The sequence below is a fragment of the Bos javanicus genome, chromosome 18, assembly GCF_032452875.1.
Source record: "Bos javanicus breed banteng chromosome 18, ARS-OSU_banteng_1.0, whole genome shotgun sequence".
Lineage (NCBI taxonomy): Eukaryota > Metazoa > Chordata > Mammalia > Artiodactyla > Bovidae > Bos > Bos javanicus.
Genome location: NC_083885.1, coordinates 7,994,055 through 8,016,624, shown reverse-complemented (window position 1 = coordinate 8,016,624; position 22,570 = coordinate 7,994,055). Strand labels below are relative to the sequence as shown.

The following is a 22,570-nucleotide window of genomic DNA, read 5'->3' as shown; positions in this document are numbered from 1 at the left end:
ATCTTCATTTTCTGAATGTTGAGTTTTAAGCCAACTTTTTCACTCTCCTTTTTCACTTTCATCGAGAGGCTTTTTAGTTCCTCTTCACTTTCAGCCATAAGAGTGGTGTCATCTGCATATCTGAGGTTATTGATATTTCTCCTGGCAATCTTGATTCCAGCTTGTGCTTCTTCCAGTCCAGAGTTCCTCATGATGTACTCTGCATATAAGTTAAATAAGCAGGGTGACAATATACAGCCTTGACGTACTCCTTTTCCTATTTGGAACCAGTCTGTTGATCCATGTCCAGTTCTAACTGTTGCTTCCTGACCTGCATATAGGTTTCTCAAGAGGCAGGTCAGGTGGTCTGGTATTCCCATCTCTTTCAGAATTTTCCACAGTTTATTGTGATCCACACAGTCAAAGGCTTTTACATAGTCAATAAAGCAGAAACAGATGTTTTTCTAGAACTCTCTTGCTTTTTCCATGATCCAGCGGATGTTGGCAATTTGATCTCTGGTTCCTCTGCCTTTTCTAAAACCAGCTTGAACATCAGGAAGTTCACGGTTCACATACTGCTGAAGCCTGGCTTGGAGAATTTTGAGCATTACTTTACTAGCATATGAGATGAGTGCAATTGTGCAGTAGTTTGAGCATTCTTTGGCATTGTCTTTCTTTGGGATTGGAATGAAAACTGACCTAGTCCTGTGGCCACTGCTGAGTTTTCCAAATTTGCTGGCATATTCAATGTAGCACTTTCACGGCATCATCTTTCAGGATTTGAAATAGCTCAACTGGAATTCCATCACCTCCACTAGCTTTGTTCGTAGTGATGCTTTCTAAGGCCCACTTGACTTCACATTCCAGGATGTCTGGCTCTAGGTCAGTGATCACACCATCGTGATTATCTGGGTCATGAAGATCTTTTTTGTACAGTTCTTCTATGTATTCTTGCCACCTCTTTTTAATATCTTCCAGTTCTGTTAGGTCCATACCATTTCTGTCCTTCATCGAGCCCATCTTTGCATGAAATGTTCCCTTGGTGTCTCTAATTTTCTTGAAGAGATCTCTAGTCTTTTCCATTCTGTTGTTTTCCTCTATTTCTTTGCACTGATTGCTGAGGAAGGCTTTCTTATCTCTCCTTGCTATTCTTTGGAACTCTGCATTGAGAGGCTTATATCTTTCCTTTTCTCCTTTGCTTTTCACTTCTCTTCTTTTCACAGCTATTTGTAAGACCTCCCCAGACAGCCATTTTGCTTTTTTGCATTTCTTTTCCATGGGGATGGTCTTGATCCCTGTCTCCTGTACAATGTCACGAACCTCCGTCCATAGTTCATCAGGTACTCTATTTTTCAGATCTAGTCCCTTAAATCTATTTCTCACTTCCACTGTATAATCATAAGGGATTTGATTTAGGTCATACCTGAATGGTCTAGTGGTTTTCCCTACTTTCTTCAATTTAAGTCTGCATTTGGCAATAAGGAGTTCATGATCTGAGCCACAGTCAGCTTCTGGTCTTGTTTTTGCTGACTGTATAGAGCTTCTCCATCTTTGGCTGCAAAGAATATAATCAATCTGATTTCGGTGTTGACCATCTGGTGATGTCCATGTGTAGAGTCTTCTCTTGTGTTGTTGGCAGAGGGTGTTTGCTATGACCAGTGCGTTCTCTTGGCAAAACTCTATTAGCCTTTGCCCTGCTTCATTCCGTATTCCAAGGCCAAATTTGCCTGTTACTCCAGGTGTTTCTTGACTTCTTACTTTTGCATTCCAGTCCCCTATAATGAAAAGGACATCTTTTTTGGGTGTTAGTTCTAAAAGGTCTTGTAGGTCTTCATAGAACAATTCAACTGCAGCTTCTTCAGCATTACAGGTTGGGGCATAGATTTGGATTACTGTGACATTGAATGGTTTGCCTTGGAAACAAACAGATCATTCTGTTTTTTTTTCCAAGAAAACAATTTATTATCATTTAAAATTTGTTACTTTACTCATATTTCCTTTTGTAGATTCTGTTGTTTTTGAGATTGCATCCAAGTACTGCATTTCGGACTCTTTCGTTGACCATGATGGCTACTCCATTTCTTCTAAGGGATTCCTTCCCACAGGAGTAGATATAATGGTCAACTGAGTTAAATTCACCCATTCCAGTCCATTTTAGTTTGCTGATTTCTAGAATGTCGACGTTCACTCTTGCCATCTCCTGTTTGACCACTTCCAATTTGCCTTCATTCATGGACCTGACATTCCAGGTTCCTATGCAATATTGCTCTTTACAGCATAGGATCTTGCTTCTATCACCAGTCACATCCACAGCTGGGTATTGTTTTTGCTTTGGCTCCATCCCTTCTGGAGTTATTTCTGGAGTTATTTCTCCACTGATCTCCAGTAGCATATTGGCACCTACCAACCTGGGGAGTTCCTCTTTCAGTATCCTATCATTTTGCCTTTTCATACTATTCATGGGGTTCTCAAGGCAAGAATACTGAAGTGGTTTGCCATTCCCTTCTCCAGTGGACCACATTCTGTCAGACCTCTCCACCATGACTCACCTGTCTTGGGTGGCCCCACACGGCATGGCTTAGTTTCATTGAGTTAGACAAGGCTATGGTCCTAGTGTGATTAGATTGACTAGTTTTCTGCGATTATGGTTTCAGTGTGTCTGCCCTCTCGCAACACCTACCATCTTACTTGGGTTTCTCTTAGCTTGGACGTGGGGTATCTCTTCACGGCTGCTCCAGCAAAGTGCAGCCGCTGCTCCTTACTTTGGACGAGGAGTATCTCCTCACTGCTGCCCCTCCTGACCTTGAACATGGAGTAGCTCCTCTCAGCCCTCCTGTGTCCAGTAAGCATTGAATAAAAGTGATCTCAATACCGTATGTGTATGTATATCAGACAGAATACAGAACAGGACAAAGAGAAAACTGAGGGTCTGACAGGTCAAGGAACTTGACCAAGTCATGAAGCTGGTGGAGGTGGAGTAGGAGTTGAACTTGAGCCCAAATGGTGCCACACTGATTATATTCACCCTCTCTTGCAGTTCCCTGCAGGCAAGCAAGCTCCCTCGAGGCCTGCCCTGGTGGTGTGTCCTGGTGGGCTGGCTCCTGGTGGTAGTCACAAGTGGGGTGGCAGCCTTCTTCACCATGCTCTACGGCTTGCACTACGGGCGGACCAGCTCCCTCAAGTGGCTCATCTCCATGGCCGTCTCCTTCGTGGAGAGCGTGTTTGTCACCCAGCCACTGAAGGTCAGGACCTCTGTGGGGCTGCCCTCATCTCCTCCTCCCCTCTGCCCATGCTTTCCCTCCTGCCACCTGCTCCCTCCTTAGGCTTCAGCAGTTCCCTTATCTCTTCATTCAACAAACCCAGCTGTAGGGCCACTTCTGGGTAGACCTGGGGCAGGAAGGTAATTACCAGGATAACCCATGCTCCCTCATGGCCAGATGCTGGCATCTTATCACTGTCACCCTCGGGAGGGTCCTCGCCTCCACTTTACAGATGGGAAAACCTGAGGTAAAGTGGACATGAGTTTGAGCAAACTCTGGGAGATGGTGAAGGCCTGGGAAGCCTGGTGTGCTGCAGTCCACAGGGTCACAAAGAGTCAGACAAGATTTAGAGACTGAAGAACAACAACAAAAGAGGATAAGGTCACAAAAAAATCTTGCCCCAGGTCACATGTAAAATAGGAATTATGTGTTTCCTCAGGGCTAGGATGATTTTGATTGTGGCATGTGCAACTTACAAGAACTTTATCTTCAGAAAATAAAAACACCAAGTCATTAAATGTGTCCATGAACTGGAAATACACTCCTGTTCCTGAAAATGTAAAATTATGCAAGTGAGCAGTCAGTCACTGAACCTGGCCTGGAAGAAGCCAGGTGGTAGGAATACTGGCATGGGGTAGGGGGAAGCTATAGAAATGAGGGAACATTTATAGAGACTCTTTCTACCTATGAGGTGTTGCAGAATCTTTCTCACCACCCACCCCACCCCCACCCCAAACAGCTCCTGACACCTGACCCAATCCAGTCTGAGAATATTAAGAACAGAGTCTTGAGCCTTATGCTTCTATACTGTGGGTGCAGAGACAATGTAACGGGAGGAATTACTTCATACAGAAAGGGAGGGCCAGACGGAGGGAGGAGGTAGGTGTATATGCTAGGGAGGTGTAAGTCACTAGGCTGAGAGGTAACAGAAAGGCTGAGCAAAAGGAGAGCAGCGGGTGGGAGGGCTCAGGGAATGCCAGAAGCAGGGTGAGTTCAAGGATTTGCCTGTCTTGGCCTGGTTGGTGACCAGGCGCACACACACTTCATGACCAGGTGACCTCTCTGCAGAGGATGGGTTGGTTCCCACCTGGCTGCCCCAGAGCATGGCTCTTGTCCCAGGACACCAATGTATCTCCCATTCTACCCAACTCAGACCAGGAATTGACAGAGTTTCCAACACAGGCTTGGGGTTCACGGTGGGTGTTTTCTAGGTGCTGGGGTTCGCAGCTTTCTTTGCTCTGGTGTTGAAGCAAGTGGAGGATGAGGAGGAGCCTGTGGTCTCCCTCCCGGGATGTCTCTCCAGCCCAGGTAATGGTGCCTGGGTGTAGGCAGGGGGCTGACAAGGCTGAGAAAGCCCCATAGAGCCCAGCCACTGGGTGATCCTGGGCTCAGACCTTTGCTCCCCATCAGACTTCAGGCCTACTGGTGAGGCACCCCCAGACCATCCTGGAACAAGTGCCTCCTCCTCTGTCTCCTGAGCAACCTCATTCCTCCCCTATCCAAGCCTTTCTGACACCCAAGCATGAAGAGGCACCGTGGGGTCCGTGTTCGGCAGGGGCCGTCACCCTCTGTGTAATAACAAGCAAGCTTTCCTCTCCAGGATTCAGGTCATTAGGGAACTAAAATACAAGTTGTGGGGGTGAGGGGTGAGAATGGGGGATAAGAGAGTTGTAATTAGGATTCTCAGACAAGGGTCTGCAAACAGCAGCCAGGGGCCCAAATCCAGCCCAGCACCTGCTTTTGTAAAGCATTTTAGTGGAACACAGCCATGCTGCCTCTGGTCAGAGGACCTCTTCCGCCCAACCTGATCTCTCACTTTCCAGCCAAAACTCCTGAGGGTGCCTACAATAAGAGAATTACAAAAAACAAACAGGCAGACAGAACAGAACCAACACTCTAACAGTCTATGCAGAGATTCTGACTCTCAAGGAAAAACAGGAGCAAACAAAAGCCCATACCCCTACATCCCTAGGCAGTATGGTGACTTCCTCATGGGCCTGGATCCTTCCGTCCTCCAATAGGGTTTTGGCTGTGCAGACCCAAAAAGTCCATTAAAACCATCTTCCAAGTCAAAAATTAATTTTCTCCAAAGAGACGTCAGCCTCCCAATCAATTAAATATTCATCGGTCATTCCTTTGGCATTTATCCAGGGAGTACTTGCTGTGTTCCAGGCAATACACTGCCTTGGGAACATGATTTACATAAAATCCAATCATTGTAAGTGTATAATTCATTGATTTTAGTAAATTTATAGAGTTGTGCAACTATCACCACAATTCAGAACAGCTGTGTTACCCCCAAAAGTTCCCTCTTGCCTGTTTGAAATCAATCCTTGCTCTCCACTCAGCCCTAGCAACACAGCACTGACTGGTTGGAACAGGTTACTGCTCTTAGAATAAAAGACATTTGTGGTGTTAGAGGTAAAGAACCCACCTGCCAGGGCAGGAGATGTAAGAGATGCAGGTTTGATCCCTGGGTCAGGAAGATCCCCTGGAGAAGAGCATGGCAACCCACTACAGTATTCTTTCCTAGAGAATCCCATGGACAGAGTAGCCTGGTAGGCTACAGTCTATGGGGTCACAAAGAGTTGGACACGACTGAAGTGACTTAGCACACTTGGAATAAACAGCCCATTTGGGAGACACACTAACAAATAAATGTACAAGATAACTTTAAGAAAGAATGAGGAGGGTAGAATAAGACGGTGCAGGCCTCTCCGCTGAAGGGGTACCTAAGCTGGCTCCCAAAGGATAGGACAGGGAAGGACTGAACACTGAGTATGTGCAAAGACCCGGAGGTGGAACCATAGCTTGTCGCTTTACAGCAGTTGCTGACGGGGTGGCTAGGGCATGGGGAGCTGTGTGCATGTGGAAGGAGGGGTTCAAGATGAAGGCAGAGAGGTGGGTGAGGACCAGGCCATGCAGTGCCCTGGGGCCATGCTGGGGCTTTGGAGTGTCTTAAATAGGAGATTTGTGATTTTAGGAAGATTACTATGACTGCTCTTGGAGACCAGAGATAGTGGGTCAAAGGTAGAAGTGGGGAGGCCAGTAGGAAGACTAGTGAAATGGTCCTAGATTGGGGGTGGCATGCGTTAGCAGTGGGGATGGACAGAGGGGCGTGGATCTAAAAAGTCAGTTGGGTCAATATAGCCATATCAGACTGCCTATAAACGGTGTTAATACCAAATGCAGACAAGGATGCAGAGAAGCTGGAGGACTGATACAGTCCCAGTGGGAATGTAAAATGGTACAGACACTCTGGAAAACAGTTTGGTAGTTCCTTTCAAAACTAAAAATGGGTTTACCATTTGACTTGGAAATTGCACTCTTGGGCATTTATCCCAGAGAAATAAAGATTTATTTTCATACAGGAATCTGTATACAAACTTTCATAGCAGTTTCATTCGCAATTGCCAAAAGATACTTAGCCACTCCAAGAGAAATGAAAATATATATCCATACAAAACATTCATAGACACACTATTCTTAATAGCCCATACCAGGAGTAATCCAAATATCCATCAATAGGTGAATTAAACAAAAGGTAGTATGTCCATTCAACAGAATACTACTCAAACATAAAAAGAAACTACTAATATACACAACAAGGATGAGCATCAAATATTACACTAAGTAAAAGATGCCAGATACAAAAAACTATGTACATATGACTCTATTTATATGAAAAGTCCAGAAAGAAAATCTATGGATACAGAAAGCAAATTAATGAGGCTGAGGGTGGAGATAGAGTGGGAGTACACACTCACTTCAGGGATATGAGGGAACCTCTAGGGGTGACAGAAACACTCTAAAACTGAGTTGTGGTGATGGTGGCACAACTCTATAAATTTACTAAAATCACTGGATTGTAGGTTTCTATAGGGTGCGTTCGTGAAAATTATAGCTCATAAAGTGGTCTGAGAAAGAAGATACTTGGAATTAGACATAACAGGACTTCGAGATATTAGATACCCTCATCTTTCCAAGTTTGGGAAGCACTGAGATCCACCTTAGAGTTCAGGAACACAGGAAGACTGCATTCAGTGATCAGTGAGACCACAGTAATGGGAGGCATCTGTTCCTGGAGGAAAAGGGACAGGACCCTGGGCACAGGATAGCCCAGGCAGAGGAATGGAGGGGGAATGATGGGTCCCGTGGTACCTGGTGAGGGGAGTCTCTTGGTTGCAAATGTATGACCTGGTTCCACTGCCCATTTCGGGGACTGCTTTTATGCCCTTCACTTTCACAGACCCCTCTGCCTTGTTCCGAGCACGAAGAAACAGCAGAAGGGATATCTACCAGCCGCCTCTGGCCTCTGACATTGAGAAGATGAAAACCATGCACCTCAAGGAGCAGAAAGCATTTGCCTTAATCAGAGAAATCTTGGGTAGGCAGCCAAGATTACCTATGAGTGACCTTCCCACTTGCTGGTTCTTAACACAGACTTGAACAGATGTGGTGCAATCTCTTTTCTTTTTCTACTCTTTTTGTTCTGTTTATTCATTTGGTTTTCCAGGCATTGGTCAACCCCCGATTAGTGTTCTAGATGTCTCTTAAGATGTGCATTCACATGAGACATTTTGTCTCTTCATCTTCTGGGGGAATCTCTCCGGGAGTCCTCTGACAAGCTCTTGTAAGGACTGGCTACTGTCATTCTGAGGTCCCTCTTCACTGGGGCCTGAGAATTCTCTTTATTATTCTACTGTGTTGAAGCTGCAGCCTGTATCTCATATTTTCATCCTTCTTGGTTCATTCCTTTGTTTCATGAAACACACTCTCCCATAGTTGCCATGACAAGGAGGCCATACTTGTGTCTGTGCTTCCACTGGCCAAGCACATATGGCTAAAGCACAGAGTTGGGGAGCTTGAGTAGGAATTGCATACACAGAATGAAGAACAGGAGGGGTGTGGGCAGAACCCCAATAAGTCATCTTGAGGTGAGGGGAGGGGTGCCAGAATGCATACTCCCAAGCCCTGGACCCAGAGATTCTAGTTCAGTAAGGTTATGCATCCCCCATGAGATTCTAGCTTCGGGCTTTCTAAACTAAATCTTTGTACCTAATGACCCTTAGGTCACACTCATCTGTTTACTGGTGAGCTGCATGAGGGCAGGGAACACATCTGTCATCTTTATCGCTCTATCCTCAGCATTGCAACTTGGCAGAGCACCCGCCTTTTTTTGGCCGTGCCACACAGCATGTGGAGTCTTAGCTCCCCAACCAGGGATTGAACCCATGCCCCCTGAAGTGGAAGCCCTGGACCACCAGGGGAGTCCCCAGAGCCCCATTTTAAAAAAATTCTCTTTAAGAAACATTCAGACAGCACAAAGTCCATGCAGGCACTATTGTAAGTGCTTTATGAACATTAACTTGTTGACTCCATCACAACTGTGTGACAGAATTTTCATCTCCGCTTCACAGACAAGGAAAAGGAGGCACAGAAGGGTTAAGTCACTTGCGAAGGGCACATGGGTAGGAAATGTCAGAGCTGGAATTTGAACCCAGACAGAGGCTCATGGCCTGTGGACTTTGCTCCTTTCTGCTGTCCTTATAAGGACTGGCTCCTTTGTCACCAGAGGGGCAAGTGGCAGGTCTACAGACCTCAACTGTTCTGAGCCATGTGCCTTTCCACATCTTGCCCTGCACTTGGTAGGAGTTGGGGCTTCTGCCTGACGAGGGGCTGTACCTCTCTTCCCAGCGTACCTGGGCTTTCTGTGGATGCTGCTGCTGGTTGCCTATGGGCAGAGGGACCCCAGCGCCTATCACTTCAACAGACACCTCGAGCACAGCTTCACCAAAGGCTTTTCAACCGTGCTGAGCTTCCAACAGTTCTTCACATGGGCCAACACCACCCTCGTAAGCAACCTGTACAGTCATTACCCAGGTATTGTACCCAGCCCAGGATGTGTATTAGCACCTTTCACACTCCTTTCTTGGAACAGCAGTGGGTCACTGCCTCAGCCTTACAGAGAACCAATAACCACAGAACCATACGCTTTGAAGGAGAGACCCTCTGAGGGCCCCTAACCCTCCCTGAATGCAGAGTAGAGAACCTCCTTCTTAGATAACTGAGCCAGAGTTGGCCAGAGGGAAATGATGTGGCAGGCAGAAAGGACAACATGAGTGAAGGCAAGCCTGAAACACTGAGACGCTACACTTCCTGGAACTAGAGTGCTGAGTGTGGCTGCCTTGTGGGGTAGGAGTAGAGGACCTGTGAGAAGCAAAGCAGAAGAGAGGAACAGGGGCCACATCATGAAGGCTCTGGAAGTTCAGTTTATGTTTAAGGAAGTGAAGTGCCATTGACAGCTTCTTTGTGAGGCAGTAACATAGTCAGTTCTGTGGTATAAACAGCACATGGAAGCTGGAGTAGAGGGTAGGTAGGTTAGGAAGCTGGGGAGAAATGATGGGACTGATGTAAGGACAAGAGGCAGAGGTGATGGAGAAACGGAGGTGGGGACATCGAAGATGCACTGCTGATGGGCCCTGTTGACTCACAGGATGAGCACTGGGGGAAAGGACAAAAATGGTCTCCAAGATGACACCTGGGTAGGGTGTGTCATTCCTCAAGAGAAGTTATGCAAAAAGTAGACCAGGTCCAAGGTGGGGAGACGGTGATGAATGGTTGAATGTGGTTGGCCATGAACTTCTCTTGGCTGATTCTACGTGGTACACTGGAGGTCGTGTTAGCATCCAGGCCAAAAAGCTTGCAATGTGTTAAGACAGTGTTGATGGCTACATTTACCCACGTGTTTCTCATCCCCAGGCTTTGTCACTGATGGGAATGCCAAGCTGGTTGGCAGTGCCCAGATTCGCCAAGTGAGGGTCCAGGAGAGCTCCTGCCTTCTTGCCCCGCAGCTGCAGGCTTTCCTTGACAGGTGCCATGCACCATATTCCCTGGATGTGGAAGACCTGTCAGACTATGGGGAAGGCTGGAATGCCTCCGTCCTCAACAACACCAATGACTTCTCCCAGGCTTGGCGGTACCAGAGCCAGAGCCAGCGCCGAGGGTATCCCCTCTGGGGCAAACTCACCGTGTACCGGGGAGGAGGTTACGTGGTCTCCTTGGGGACTGATCGCCAAAGTGCATCAAGGTAAGGCTCACTTGATTCATGTGCAGCAGAGGAAAGACATTTGCTTGATTCCAGGTCTGATTGGTGGGTGCAGCCTTCAAAACAGGGCTGAGCCAAGCTCATTTTATCATTGTGGGGAGGGCCTGGGGGATTCAGAGGCACTCAGGTTGTATTTTCAGGCCGCTGGGAACTATGCAGTCTCCAAGTTGGAAGAGAAATCCTGCCTCCAGGATTCTCAGCTTAGGGCACGAAGCCTGGTGGCCTCAGTTAGAAACAGTAGAGGGATGGGGAACTCAGGACCACACAAAGCACCCACCACCAGGCAAGTAGGAAGTGGTTAGGGCTCTTAAACCTCAACCATGAATTTGCAAGTTCTGAGGTTTTACCTACTCATAAGCTAACATGCTAGTTCGTTTCATGGATGCTGGCAGAAGACACAAGACTCCTAGGTCAGACACAAAGGATTTCACTCCTCACAGCAAAAAACAGTAGCAGAGCTTCATGGCGATGGGAGTCAGTCCCCAGGAGGAGCCATGATAGATGCTTGCCCTGCAGGGAGTGACAGCACCAAGGAGAAACACTGTGCATAGAGCACTTTATCCACTGTTTCTACAGTGGCAGAAGCAAGCCTGCTCTTTGTCTGAAGGAGGACCTCACCCCATTCCTTGAAGCTGCTCACTGCAAACTCAGTGCTGAGATGAAGCCTGGGTAAAACCCAGCCAGAGCCTTGAGTTTCTGAACACTCGGCATGAATGTGTGGGGACAGGCAGGGCTCACGCATACTGCCTCTCCCAGCACGCTCTAGTGTCGGAGGTATGAAACCTGGCACTGTTAGCGGTGTGGATCCAGGTGAGTGAGTAAACCTGTGTGAACCTCTGGCTCCTCCGCTGCATTATTACAACATCAAGGAACAGAGGTAACAAACTCCAAAAGGAAACACCTGGCGGGGTCCCCTGGGATTAAGGACAGGCCAGAAATAGTCTATTTCCACATAAGAGGTGTTTTCCTGCTACTCAGAACTGACACATTCAGCAGGGTACAAACCCACCAGAAAAGTGAAAGTCGCTCAGTCACGTCTGACTCTTTGCAACCCCATGGAATTCTCGAGGCCAGAATACTGGAGTGGGTAGCTCTTCCCTTCTCCAGGGGATTTTCCCGACCCAGGAATCAAATTGGGGTCTCCCACATTGCAGGCAGATTCTTTACCAGTTGAGCTACCAGGGAAGCCCCAAACTCACCAGGGATGGGGCATATTTTAAAACAGGCCCATCATTACTGCTCTAATAACAGCTATTATTATTAATACTTCATGCACACACACACATATTTCTATTTTCTCTTCATAATGATCCCGAGGCACTGGTGTTAACACCACTGCAGATGAGGAAGCTGAGACCTTGAGATGTTATCAGCTTGCCCACGAGGCAGGCAAGTTTTGAACCCAGGTCCCTCTGGCACATGCTGTTCCCACAACACCTGTGAGCAGATCTCTGGGAACTGGTTTTGTGAACTGCCAGCCCTAGAGGGACTGTGGCAGCTATAGCTGCTGCCTGCCTAAGCCCCTAACGTTCTATGTGGCTCCTCTAACACCATGTCCTCCAACTTTAAAATGCATCGGATACTAAGTACTATGTACAAGATTGGGACTTCCCTGGTGGTCCAGTGGTTAAGACTCCATGCTTCCACTGCAGGGAGCATGGATTTGATCTTTCTGGTCAGGGAACTGAGATCTCTCATGCTACTCCACATGCCAAAAAAATAATAAAAATGAAAATGAAATAGACAAGCAACAAGGATATATTGTCCAGCACAGAGAATTATAGGCCTTACTTTGTAATAACTTTTAATGGAAGTTATTAAAATCTATAAAAACACTGAATCACTATGCTGTACATCTGAACTAACATTGTACATCAGGTACACTTTAAAAAGATAGAGATGGATAATGGTTAAAACCAACCAAAAAACCACATCATAATCCCTTGGATGGCTCACCAAAGCACAGATTCCCAGGTCCCCACCCCCAGAGATTCTGACTGGGGAGATCCGGGGTGGAGCTTGAGAATTTGCATTTCTAACAAGTTTCCAGATGATGTGATGCTAGCAGTCTGGGGACCAGATTTTTAGAAACTCTGCACTCCCAGGAGCAGCCTGAAGGCCCTGGGGCCTGGGGCACAGAGGAGAAACAGAGGGAGGAATCTTGACAGGAAGCGTTGGGCTCCTCCCTGGGCTGAGAGGGCAGGGAGCCCCTGTGTATTGAGACACCTCTAAATGCTCCTCTTCCCACAGAACCCTCCAGTATCTCTTTGACAACACCTGGCTGGACAGCTTGACCAGAGCCGTGTTTGTGGAGTTCACAGTCTACAACGCTAACGTCAACCTGTTCTGCATTGTCACTCTGACCCTGGAGACCAGCGCCCTTGGTGGGCAGGCTTGCCTGTGAACCTATCTGCATGTTCCAGATGATAGACACCCCTCCCTCTGGGCTAGGGCTCCTCACCCCCAGGCCAGAGCTCCAGGGCAAAAGGTTGTTTAGGCAATACTGCCAAAGGGTCTTGGTTCTGCCTTTGCCCCTAAAGGCAAAGTTTCAGGACTGTTCCACCCTTCTTTCTGGCTGTCTGCATTTCTCTCTGGCCTGTCTCTCAAGTCTGGGAGACAGCTGGGGTCTGAAGGCAGCTCATGTTCTTGAGCTTTCCACTCTCCTGTGTGTGGGGATGGGGGCCTAGCAGTGAAGGGCTGGGGAGGGGGTGACCTGGTAACAGATAACTTCACCTAAATCACACTTTATTTGTGGTATCTCAATGTACAATGCAAAAGTTACATGCAACCTATATGTAAAAGTTCATTTTACATCAAATTCTAATACACACATACCAATATATTAAAACATAACTGAGACAAGGGCTTCAAAAATAATTTCCTTAACTACATGTAATACTATTTTGTGTTCTATTCTTTCTCTCCATTCCCCGCTTTCCACCCTTTTTTAATGCTAATCATAATCCACTAAAAACACTGATTTAAGGCCTCTTCAGCTAATAATCAATTTTCCTAAAATCAACCACCTCTTTTTTAAAAATTAAACTTTTAAAATATGACTCTTTTTTTTTTTCCTGGCCACTCTTTGTGACATGTGGGATCTTACTCTCCTGACCTGGCATTGAACCTGGGTCCCCATTGGACTGCCAGGGAATTCTGTACTTTACATATTTTAAAAAGTAATATTTGTAGTTCTTTTAAAATTTCAGGACTGTGTAAAGTGAAAAGTAAAAGGCTTTCAACTTTCATTATCATTCACTACTGTCAAAAGTTACTTTCAAATCCTTTTTGGGGGATTTATTCGCACGTCTTGTAATTTCCTATTTCTTTTTGCCATCTCTTTGGCTGTTTAAGAACCTTTTCAACAATTTGTCCCCAACACAACCTGATTAATTTATTTCTACAAATGAGAAGCGTGGTTTCGGCTTCTGGTCTAGTTGATTCAGTAGCCCACTGATATCAGCAAGGCCTCAGGTGATTTGTGTCTCTCCAGTCTGCCATTTTTTGGAATGGCTTTATCTTTGCAGGCAGTAGCCTTATTAGTCAAATTGGTTTAGGAAAAGACATAAATGGATGAAAAAGAATTCTAAAGAAGGTTGAATTTTAGGCATATTGGTTAACAGCTAAGTTGATCTCCAGTGTTCTCTTTAGATGAAACAGTCTTAACCACAGCCTTAAACAAGCCAACTGGGAGTAAATAGACCTTAGGCAAGCAGGTGTGCTGTGGCTGGAGGTGATGAGGGCAGTGGCCGACACTGAAGGAAAAGGCCGGAGGCCTGTCTTCTGCTGTAGCACCCCCCACCCCCACACCCTGTCCCATCAGATACAGCAGCTGTTTCTTGCCCTCCCCTTTCAGTCCCTTGGTCTGTGGGTTAGAAGGACCTCTACCTTCTTTTCTGCCCGTGCCCACCCCTCAGAAGGGCTTGAGTTCACTTCATCTCACTGATGACTTCCGGTATTGAGTGGGCATGTGGCCGTGGGTGAGCAGAACACGCTCTGCTTTGCAGGAACCTTCTTTGCACATGCGCACCTGCAGAGCCTGCGCCTGTACCCCTTTACTGACGGCTGGCACCCCTTCGTGGTAGCCGCGGAGATCGCCTACTTCCTGTTCCTCCTCTACTACATGGCTGTGCAGGTGAGGGGCGGGCTTGCGGCTCCAAGAGTGAGGACGGAGTGGGTGTGTGCCTGCCTGTTCTCTCTCCCTACTCCCCTCTTCCTCACAGGGGGCCTAAAGAAGGGAGAGGAAGGTGGTCTGCTTAGCTGTGTGCCATGGCAATCTTCCACATCCCCTGCTGGCCCCGAGGGCTGACCCAGCTCAGGCACCTCTCAGGAACTGAGACTTTTAGGATGGTCCTTCCTGGGTGGTCTCTAGGAATTAGGAAAAATCCCCTTTGTCACATTTACCACCATGTTGCACACTGATCCATAAACCTGGATTCCACATAGTCTCTAAGCACTGCCAATTCAAAACCACCAGCCAACAGTTACCTAATAGCAGTTTAAGTCCCTGCATTTCTCTAACAACATCAAAGGAGGCCCATCCACCACCCACCTCTCCTCTCCAAAGCCCTCACACTCCGCCTGCAGCTGTTTCAGAAAGCCTCTAAAATTCTTAAATCCTTCTCATCATGCTGCTTAAACAGTTAAAAATCCCTCCATCTCTTTATAAAAGAGGTGAATTTAGCCTCTTACCAGCCAAACACATGTCCTTCTTCCAGAGGAGTGGGAAAGAGGAGGGAAGTGGAACAGACAACACAAGATTATCTTGCATGTACGGGAGAGGGCTGAGAGGGAGGGCAAGACCACACACTGTTCCCATTTAACAATAACTCCCATTCCCCCTAAGAAAACAACTTTTTTTTTTTTTTAATTGATTAGGCATTGAACCCCCTAGTGGCTCAGTGGTAGAGAATCTGCCTGCCCATGTAGGAGCCATGTGTTCAATCCCTGGGTTGGGAAGATCCCCCAGAGAAGGAAACGGCAACCCACTCCAGTATTCCTGCCTGGGAGAATCCCCATGGACAGAGGAGCCTGGCGTGCTACAGTCCATGGGGTCTCAAAGAGTCGGACATGACTTAGCAACTAAGCAACAAAGCATTAAACTGAATGTGAAGCTCATCCCAGACAATCTGATAAAGAGGTTGTAAAGAGAAAGAAATCTCACTCTTGCGTATCTTCAGGCAGATACACACCCACTCTTAAAATTAATGTTGATTAATCCTTAAGAGGACTTGGAATACCATTTATACCACTATAGGATTGTTTATACCACTAGTTCAAGCTAAGTTCACCTGTTAATTGTGGTAGCCACCTGAGTTTGCTAACTGCCTTTACCAAATGAAAAAAACAGACTTCTTCTATGTTTACAACAGGAGGTAATTTTCCAACTTGTAACCAAGTGGCTTGGCTCCTACCTTCCCAGAGAAACTGGGAGATAAGGGCTCTATCTTCCTTGATGACTATATTTCAAAGAGATGACTCCCTGGCCCTTGAGAAAAAATTTTCTGACTTTTAACATTGGGTAAGACGATTGTTTTTGTTTCCCTGGTGGCTCAGACAGTAAAGTGTTTGCCTGAAATGCAGGAGATTCGGGTATGATCCCTGAGTTGGAAAGATCCCTGGAGAAGGAAATGGCAACCCACTCCAGTACTCTTGCCTGGAAAATCCCATGGATCGGAGGAGCCTGGTGGGCTACAGTCCATGTAGTTGCAAAGAGTCAGACAAGACTGAATGACTTCACTTCCCTTAAGAGGATTGTTTAGCTTTAAAAAGATGTACATACACCTCAAATTAAGGGTCAAGTCCGTTCTTATGTATTGGCTTTTATGTGTGTGTTAGTCACTCATGTCTGACTCTCTACAACCCCGTGGATGCAGCCCATCAGGCTCCTTCCTCCATGGGATTTTCCAGGCAAGAGTACTGGAGTGGGTTGCCATTTCCTTCTCCAGGGGGTCTTTCCAACCCAGGGATCAAACCCGAATCTCCTGCATTGCAGGCAGATTCTTTACTGTCTGAGCCACCAGGAAAGTTCTTCCATCTCAAAGAGGCAGAGAAAGAATTCACAATTATAAGTTTTCTAAAGTAAATGCTTTTTTGAGGGGAGAATTTTCTTCCTCCCTTCTCCCCCCTCCTTTTCTTTGCATCTGAGAGAATTAAGTGCTTTTTTATTAGATCCTACTTTCTCTTAAACACCCACAAATCCTGCAGCCTCGACTGATGATGGGGACAGGTGAGGTCCATGCACAGGATTGGGGAGAGGCCCCTGTGCTCTATGCATATGAGGGCAGGGATCTGAGAAACCCCTAGGGATCCACAGTCTTTGTTAGAACCTCTGGCTCCTTTCCCAGGGCGAGCTCCTGAGGAAGCAAAAGTGGTGCTACTTCCACAGCAAGTGGAACGTTCTGGAGCTGGCCATCATCCTGGCCAGCTGGAGTGCCCTGGCGGTGTTTGTGAAGAGGACTGTCCTGGTTGAGCGTGACCTCCAGCGCTACCGAAAACACGGGGAAGAGTAAGTGGCTCTGCCTCAGGCCCCAGCTCCCACCACTAACACTGACGCTGCTGCCTCCAGCTCTGAGTGGCCCAGAGGGAGGCTTCAGAAATCCTGCTGGCCCTCAGAGGATCCAGGGTTACTCTTTAAAAAATAACTCTAGCTGTAGCACTTAGACTTGGGGTCTGAAGCATACACAACCGGAGAGGACTCAAAAACAAAAATAGAATCCTTTGCAAATCTTACCAAAGCATAGGACTATGTGACATTCTGTAAGGTCCCTCCCAGCTTTGGGGGCAGGGTCTTTGCAAGTATTAGTGCCCAGTCAACCCACGTCTGCTACCATTTACCAAGAGTCCAGTCTGTGCTGTGCAGGAGGTACTAACATTGGCCCCTCAGGAGAAGCCATGGAGGTAAATGTTGTCATCACTCCAGTTCACAAATAAGGAAGTTAGAGAGGTAACGGGACTTCCCCAATGCCACAATACGAAAAAGTGGCAGAGAAATAATTCAAACCTAGTTTATGTCTCCAGGATCTTGGTACTTACTCTGAAACATCCATTGATTGTATAGATATGGCTAACAATTTATTGAGTCATTGTTGGATACCTTACACATTCATAAAAACACCACTTTAAAAGCATTATCTCATCTACTTTAATCTTCCCAGAACTTCTAAGAGATGATGTTATCCCTTTTTTGCAGATGAAGTAATTGAGGCTCAGCGAGGTTGTCTCTGCAAGGTCACACAGCAAGGGAATGCAGAGCTTAGAATCTGAACTCTGCACTCTATCCTAGACTGTGTCCTTCATTAACAAACTTCATTCACAAAGGCCTCAAAGGGGAGAAAATGGAAGGCAGGAGGTTAAACAGAAGGATGGTTTTTCTCAGGCATTATGTATATTAAATGCTTTTATAAACTTCAGATCATATAATTTTTTTCTATAACCTGTTCGCAATCCATGTCAATAGATAGAAGTATAAGTCACACTCGATAATGTACCAACATTAAGACTGAAGTGACATACACAGGCAGGCACAAAAGGGGCATGAAAGGCAGGGTGGGACAGCAGGAGGGGCCTGGACTGTGGAATGAGACACAGCTGGATCCCAACTCTCATTCTTCCACCACTAGTCTTACCACTATATCTCTAGCTATGTGACCTTGTACCAACTGTCTGTCCTTATCTGTAAAATGGAGATGTGATACCTTACCCTGTGGTCCTGAAGGGCAAATGGAACAATGCAATTGAGGTTCCTCAGCACAGCAACTGGGCAGTACTTCCATCGTTCCTTTAAATGTAAGGATGCTGTGGATATACACTCAGACAGGTGTGCAGGAGGACATGGCATCCAGTGACCCCCAAACCAGGAGAGGAGGCTCATGGAACTCCCTTACCTCTGTCCTCTCAACTCTGGGAGGATTCCTCCTTTGTCAGTCTTCCTCAGCTCTGTGGCCATTAACCAAGATTGTCAGGTAGTAGCCCCGTGACCACCACCAGCACCGTCCCTTTTGTAACCAGGACGCTCACCCTCACTGTGACCACCACCTCATCATCACCTGGCTGGGGAGTTAGGATGGCTCTGTCCCCAGACCATGATTAGGCTAATCTTGACAGATGAGCGCTGGCTGAGGCTCTCACTGTCTCTGAGACCAGTCTCTCCATTTGGTCCCACAGAGGGATCAGCTTCAGCGAGACTGCAGCAGCCGACGCTGCCCTTGGCTACATCCTCGCCTTCCTGGTACTCCTATCCACAGTGAAGCTTTGGCATCTGTTCAGGCTGAACCCCAAAATGAACATGATCACGTCAGCTCTGCGTCGTGCCTGGGGGGACATTTCAGGCTTTATCGTTGTCATCCTTATCATGCTCCTGGCTTACTCCATTGCAGTGAGTAGCTCCTTTGGGAAAACTTTCTGGGCTGGTCTCCTCAGAAGTAAAGGCTGCTGAGTGGTGGAGAGTTGGGAGGTTAGGAAAACCCTGGGAACCTGAGGGAGATGGTGGATCTTCTTTCTGAGTCTGGAGCCTTTCAGCTGGGAGCTCATGAACTGGTCACCCCAAATGGCAGAGGCTGGACACCTCGATTGGGTAAGAGTGAGGAAATGTACTCTCTAAGACTGAAGGGACCAACTATCTGCCACGAAGGACTCCTTTCTGTGCCTACTCTGCCTTAAGGGCCAGTTCTCCGGACATTCCAGTTACTCTGACATGCACAGAGCCCTTCCTCAGGCCAGGGGATGCAGAGGTGAAGTGGGCAGTCCCTGACCCTGAGATGGGGCAGAGATGGGGGAGACAGGATGGACACGACTGCAGGCCATGTTGGTTCCTGATGCCCTACACATGAGGCATGAACTTAGAAGGGCTGAAACCACTTCATTTAGCCCCTTAACACTGAGAGCTTTTTGACAATCATGCTCTTACGTGACTGAAAAAAATTTTTTTTGAACTATCAATTATTTTGTTTACTATCGAGTAAAATGAGAAACAAAGACCCTCTGCCCCATGCTGATTTCCATCTAAATAAGCTTCAGCCCCATCCTCTCCAAGTCTATGATTCCCACTGTAACCCAGGCTCCCACCTCTCTATGACCCTTCATCCAGTCCCAGCCCACGCCAGCCCCCTTCCCAGTGCTCACCCTGCCCCATCCAGTCTCTCACCTCTGTCATCCCCCTGATGTCCATACCATACAGCAGTCTATCATATCCTCGTCTTCACTCCACCTCTAACCTTTTCCCTGCCCTTTTCACCCCAGTCCTGGCTCTCACTCCACTGACCCCACCTCATCTTCCTCTCTCACCCTCAGAAATGGGATGAAGTGTGCTGAATAAGTGATGGAGGGTATTGGCTAAGAAGCTGGAATCTGGCTTTGTTAAAAGTACTCCATCCCATCCTTTAATTCATGTGGATTTTTTCAGTCCTCCATCTGCAGTGTGTGGGCTGCAAGGACACCGCAGTGTCCTGTGGGACCAGGAGTCACCAACTCAGGGCCGAGGAACTGCTGGGCTTCCCTCTGATGCAAGAGCTATGGGGGAATCTTTGAGGAGGGGGTAACTGTGGTGAGAGGAAACCATGGTGGGGAGGCTGGTTCTGCCCAGGAAGAAGCCTGTTGTGCATCCAACCCAAATCCCCCAGAGCAAAGAGGCTGGGGCTGCAGAAAGCGCAGCACCATTACTGAGCCTTAGAGTGACCATCTGGGAGACCACAGCAGTGGCCTCCGAGTGTTGGTGTGTGAGCCCAGGTGCATGTGCATCCCCTACAGAACTAAGTGTGCACACACACCCATTTGAAGGCCCTGTGACATGGACAGTATTGCCAGGCCAAGGATGTGGCTGATCCAGACTGCTGACTCTGCTGTCAAACAACACCCTTTGGGGGTGGCATGGTTTCTTTCCTTGTTCATAAGGACTCTTTCCTTAACAGTCAAACTTAATCTTTGGTTGGAAACTCCGTTCCTACAAAACTCTCTTTGATGCGGCAGAAACCATGATCAGCCTTCAGCTGGGAATCTTCAACTACGAGGAGGTAATGGAGGGGAGAGGCAGTGAGGATGGTATGGACACTACCATCAACACCAAACCTTTATGAAAATTAGAGAAAGCGCCCCTTCAAATGCCTCCCCAGTGGATGTCACCCCTTGGGTCCATGGCCTGGCAAGCGCAGGGCAACTCCACACAAATAAAAAGGTTCTCACAGCTCACCCTGGGGATCCCTGTCTACAGAACATCAGACACTGGCTAATCAGGGGAAGACTGTGCTGGTGGGTGTCTAGAAGGGAATGCTCCCGGGCCTAGCCAGAATGACACTCATATTGGAAACGGCAGCAGTGGGGAAGAGAGGGGCTGCCCTTTCCATCTCCAGGCAGCTTTTGAGAGCAATGCCCACACTCTCAGTCCCCAGGCAGAAGGGAAACTGCCTGGCTCCAGGATCTGCCTAGCTCTAAGGACCAGCTTCCCTCTGAAGGTGCCTACTGAGGGAAGTGACCACTAGCACACAGGACCCTGAGGGATGATTCTGGTTCTCTTCCTGACAGGTCCTGGACTACAGCCCATTGCTCGGCTCCTTCCTAATTGGGTCCTGCATCATTTTCGTGACATTTGTGGTGCTGAATCTGTTTATCTCTGTCATCCTGGTGGCATTCAATGAAGAGCAAAAATATTATCAGGTGGGTCCCTTTGGCTTGGTCTTCAAAAGTCACTGACCTTGAACTAAGAAGAGGCTGGCTGAGCAGCATCAGACATTAGGGGAACTAAAGGATCACTGTAGCTCAAGGCCCTCATTTCACAGGAAGGGAAACTGAGGCCCAGAAGGAGGAAATTAATTCCCCAAGATCATAGCAAATGAAAGGCAGACTAGAATCACATCTCCAGTTCCCAGCTTGGGACTCTGTTCGTTACATCGGTGATTCCCAGCTATGCCTGTAGACTAGAATCATCTGGGGGCTTCTGGAAATGCCTGCTACTGCACCTGAGGCAAATAAAAACAGAATCCCGGGGGGAAGGATCCAGCCACTGGTATTCCTAAAATTTCTTGTGTGGTCTGCATGTACAGTCAAGACTGAGAACCCGTTGGATTTTAGGTGATGACAAACAAAAGTTAATATTTCATGAAGTGGACTGTCTCCATTCAGAGATCTGCAAAATGGGGTGTAAGGCAGGAAACTTTTATAGGATAAAGAATAAAGGATAAGGAAGTAGAAAACAGAAAATATCTGATTGGCCAGGGCCACAGTCAGGCTTGTTTGGGGTGAGAAGAAAGAGGAATTAAGTATAGAGCCTGGAGTGGTCTAGCGTCTGGGGACTGGCTGACTGGCTATACTGCATTGCTGGGGGAATCTTTACAGAGACACAAAAGACACACAAGTTTCAATTTGCTGACATGGCACCCTGGGCAGGAGTGGCTCCATCTTGGGGCTAGAAATTTATTTCAAGATGTCATGTGGTCACTTTAGCTTAAATTTGAGAAACCACCAAACTCTTCTCCATTTCACATTCCCAGCAGCAACACAGGAGAGTCTTTGTACACAAATTCCTAATAGCCTTTGTTGGGGGTGGTAGAGGGCATCTTGTCATTTTCAATGGAGGGGAAGAAGGAAATCCCTGAGGATAAAGGCAGGAGTGAATACCCTTAAGATTCCCAGAAGGAAGTCAATTCCAAAACAAAAGCAACTCTAAACAGTGATATCACTTTGGCAGGGACCAAAGTGGATGAAAAAACCATGGTTTCCCCATAAGAAAGAAAAGCCTCTGAAGAGAATAGCTCTACCTAAGTCACATGGTTCTTTCTCCCTCTGCAGCTGTCGGAGGAAGGAGAGATCGTCGATTTGCTACTGATGAAGATACTCAGTTTTCTGGGCATTAAATGTAAAAGACAGGAGCCTGGAAGCAACAGTGAGCAGCCTGTTGTCTGAGGTCTGGCACGACAACCTGTTTCAACTATGCCCCAAATTTAAGCTGTTGGTCCAGGCATGATCTGTAGAATAGGGGAAGGCCAGCACATTAGGCCTACACTTACCAGTGATTCTGTAATCTCCCCAGGTTAGTACTTTTCTGTGTCCATATTAGAGTCACCAAGCCTGGCAAGCAAAAAAAGATAAGAGAAATACATACATATGGTTGCCACCACTATGATACTGTTCAAATGTATTTCCTCCTAGAAATAAAACAAATATTGTCTGGAGTTCATGGGGAAAAGATCCCCTCTACAGACTAATTATTTCATCTTCTCGGTCAGTCAGG

The 22,570-nt window shown here is 47.2% G+C and overlaps 1 protein-coding gene and 1 long non-coding RNA gene across 4 annotated transcripts in view; one reads left to right on the top strand and one right to left on the bottom strand.

Moving 5' to 3' along the window:
- LOC133230000 (polycystin-1-like protein 2) overlaps positions 1 to 22,511 on the top strand; it is a 106,580-nt gene extending 84,069 nt beyond the window's left edge. Inside the window, exons 32-43 of the mRNA XM_061386839.1 lie at positions 3,017 to 3,221; positions 4,451 to 4,547; positions 7,489 to 7,626; positions 8,937 to 9,122; positions 10,002 to 10,329; positions 12,598 to 12,731; positions 14,355 to 14,482; positions 16,695 to 16,855; positions 18,514 to 18,724; positions 20,256 to 20,357; positions 20,866 to 20,997; positions 22,129 to 22,511. Coding sequence (XP_061242823.1) covers positions 3,017 to 3,221; positions 4,451 to 4,547; positions 7,489 to 7,626; positions 8,937 to 9,122; positions 10,002 to 10,329; positions 12,598 to 12,731; positions 14,355 to 14,482; positions 16,695 to 16,855; positions 18,514 to 18,724; positions 20,256 to 20,357; positions 20,866 to 20,997; positions 22,129 to 22,242 — 1,936 coding nt within the window. The 3' untranslated portion in view covers positions 22,243 to 22,511. The remainder of the gene's footprint in view (positions 1 to 3,016; positions 3,222 to 4,450; positions 4,548 to 7,488; positions 7,627 to 8,936; positions 9,123 to 10,001; positions 10,330 to 12,597; positions 12,732 to 14,354; positions 14,483 to 16,694; positions 16,856 to 18,513; positions 18,725 to 20,255; positions 20,358 to 20,865; positions 20,998 to 22,128) is intronic.
- LOC133230003 (uncharacterized) overlaps positions 1,912 to 22,570 on the bottom strand; it is a 41,096-nt gene continuing 20,437 nt past the window's right edge. For all 3 annotated transcript variants that reach the window (XR_009730701.1, XR_009730700.1, XR_009730702.1), the window contains one exon: positions 1,912 to 22,407. This is a non-coding gene — a long non-coding RNA (uncharacterized LOC133230003). The remainder of the gene's footprint in view (positions 22,408 to 22,570) is intronic.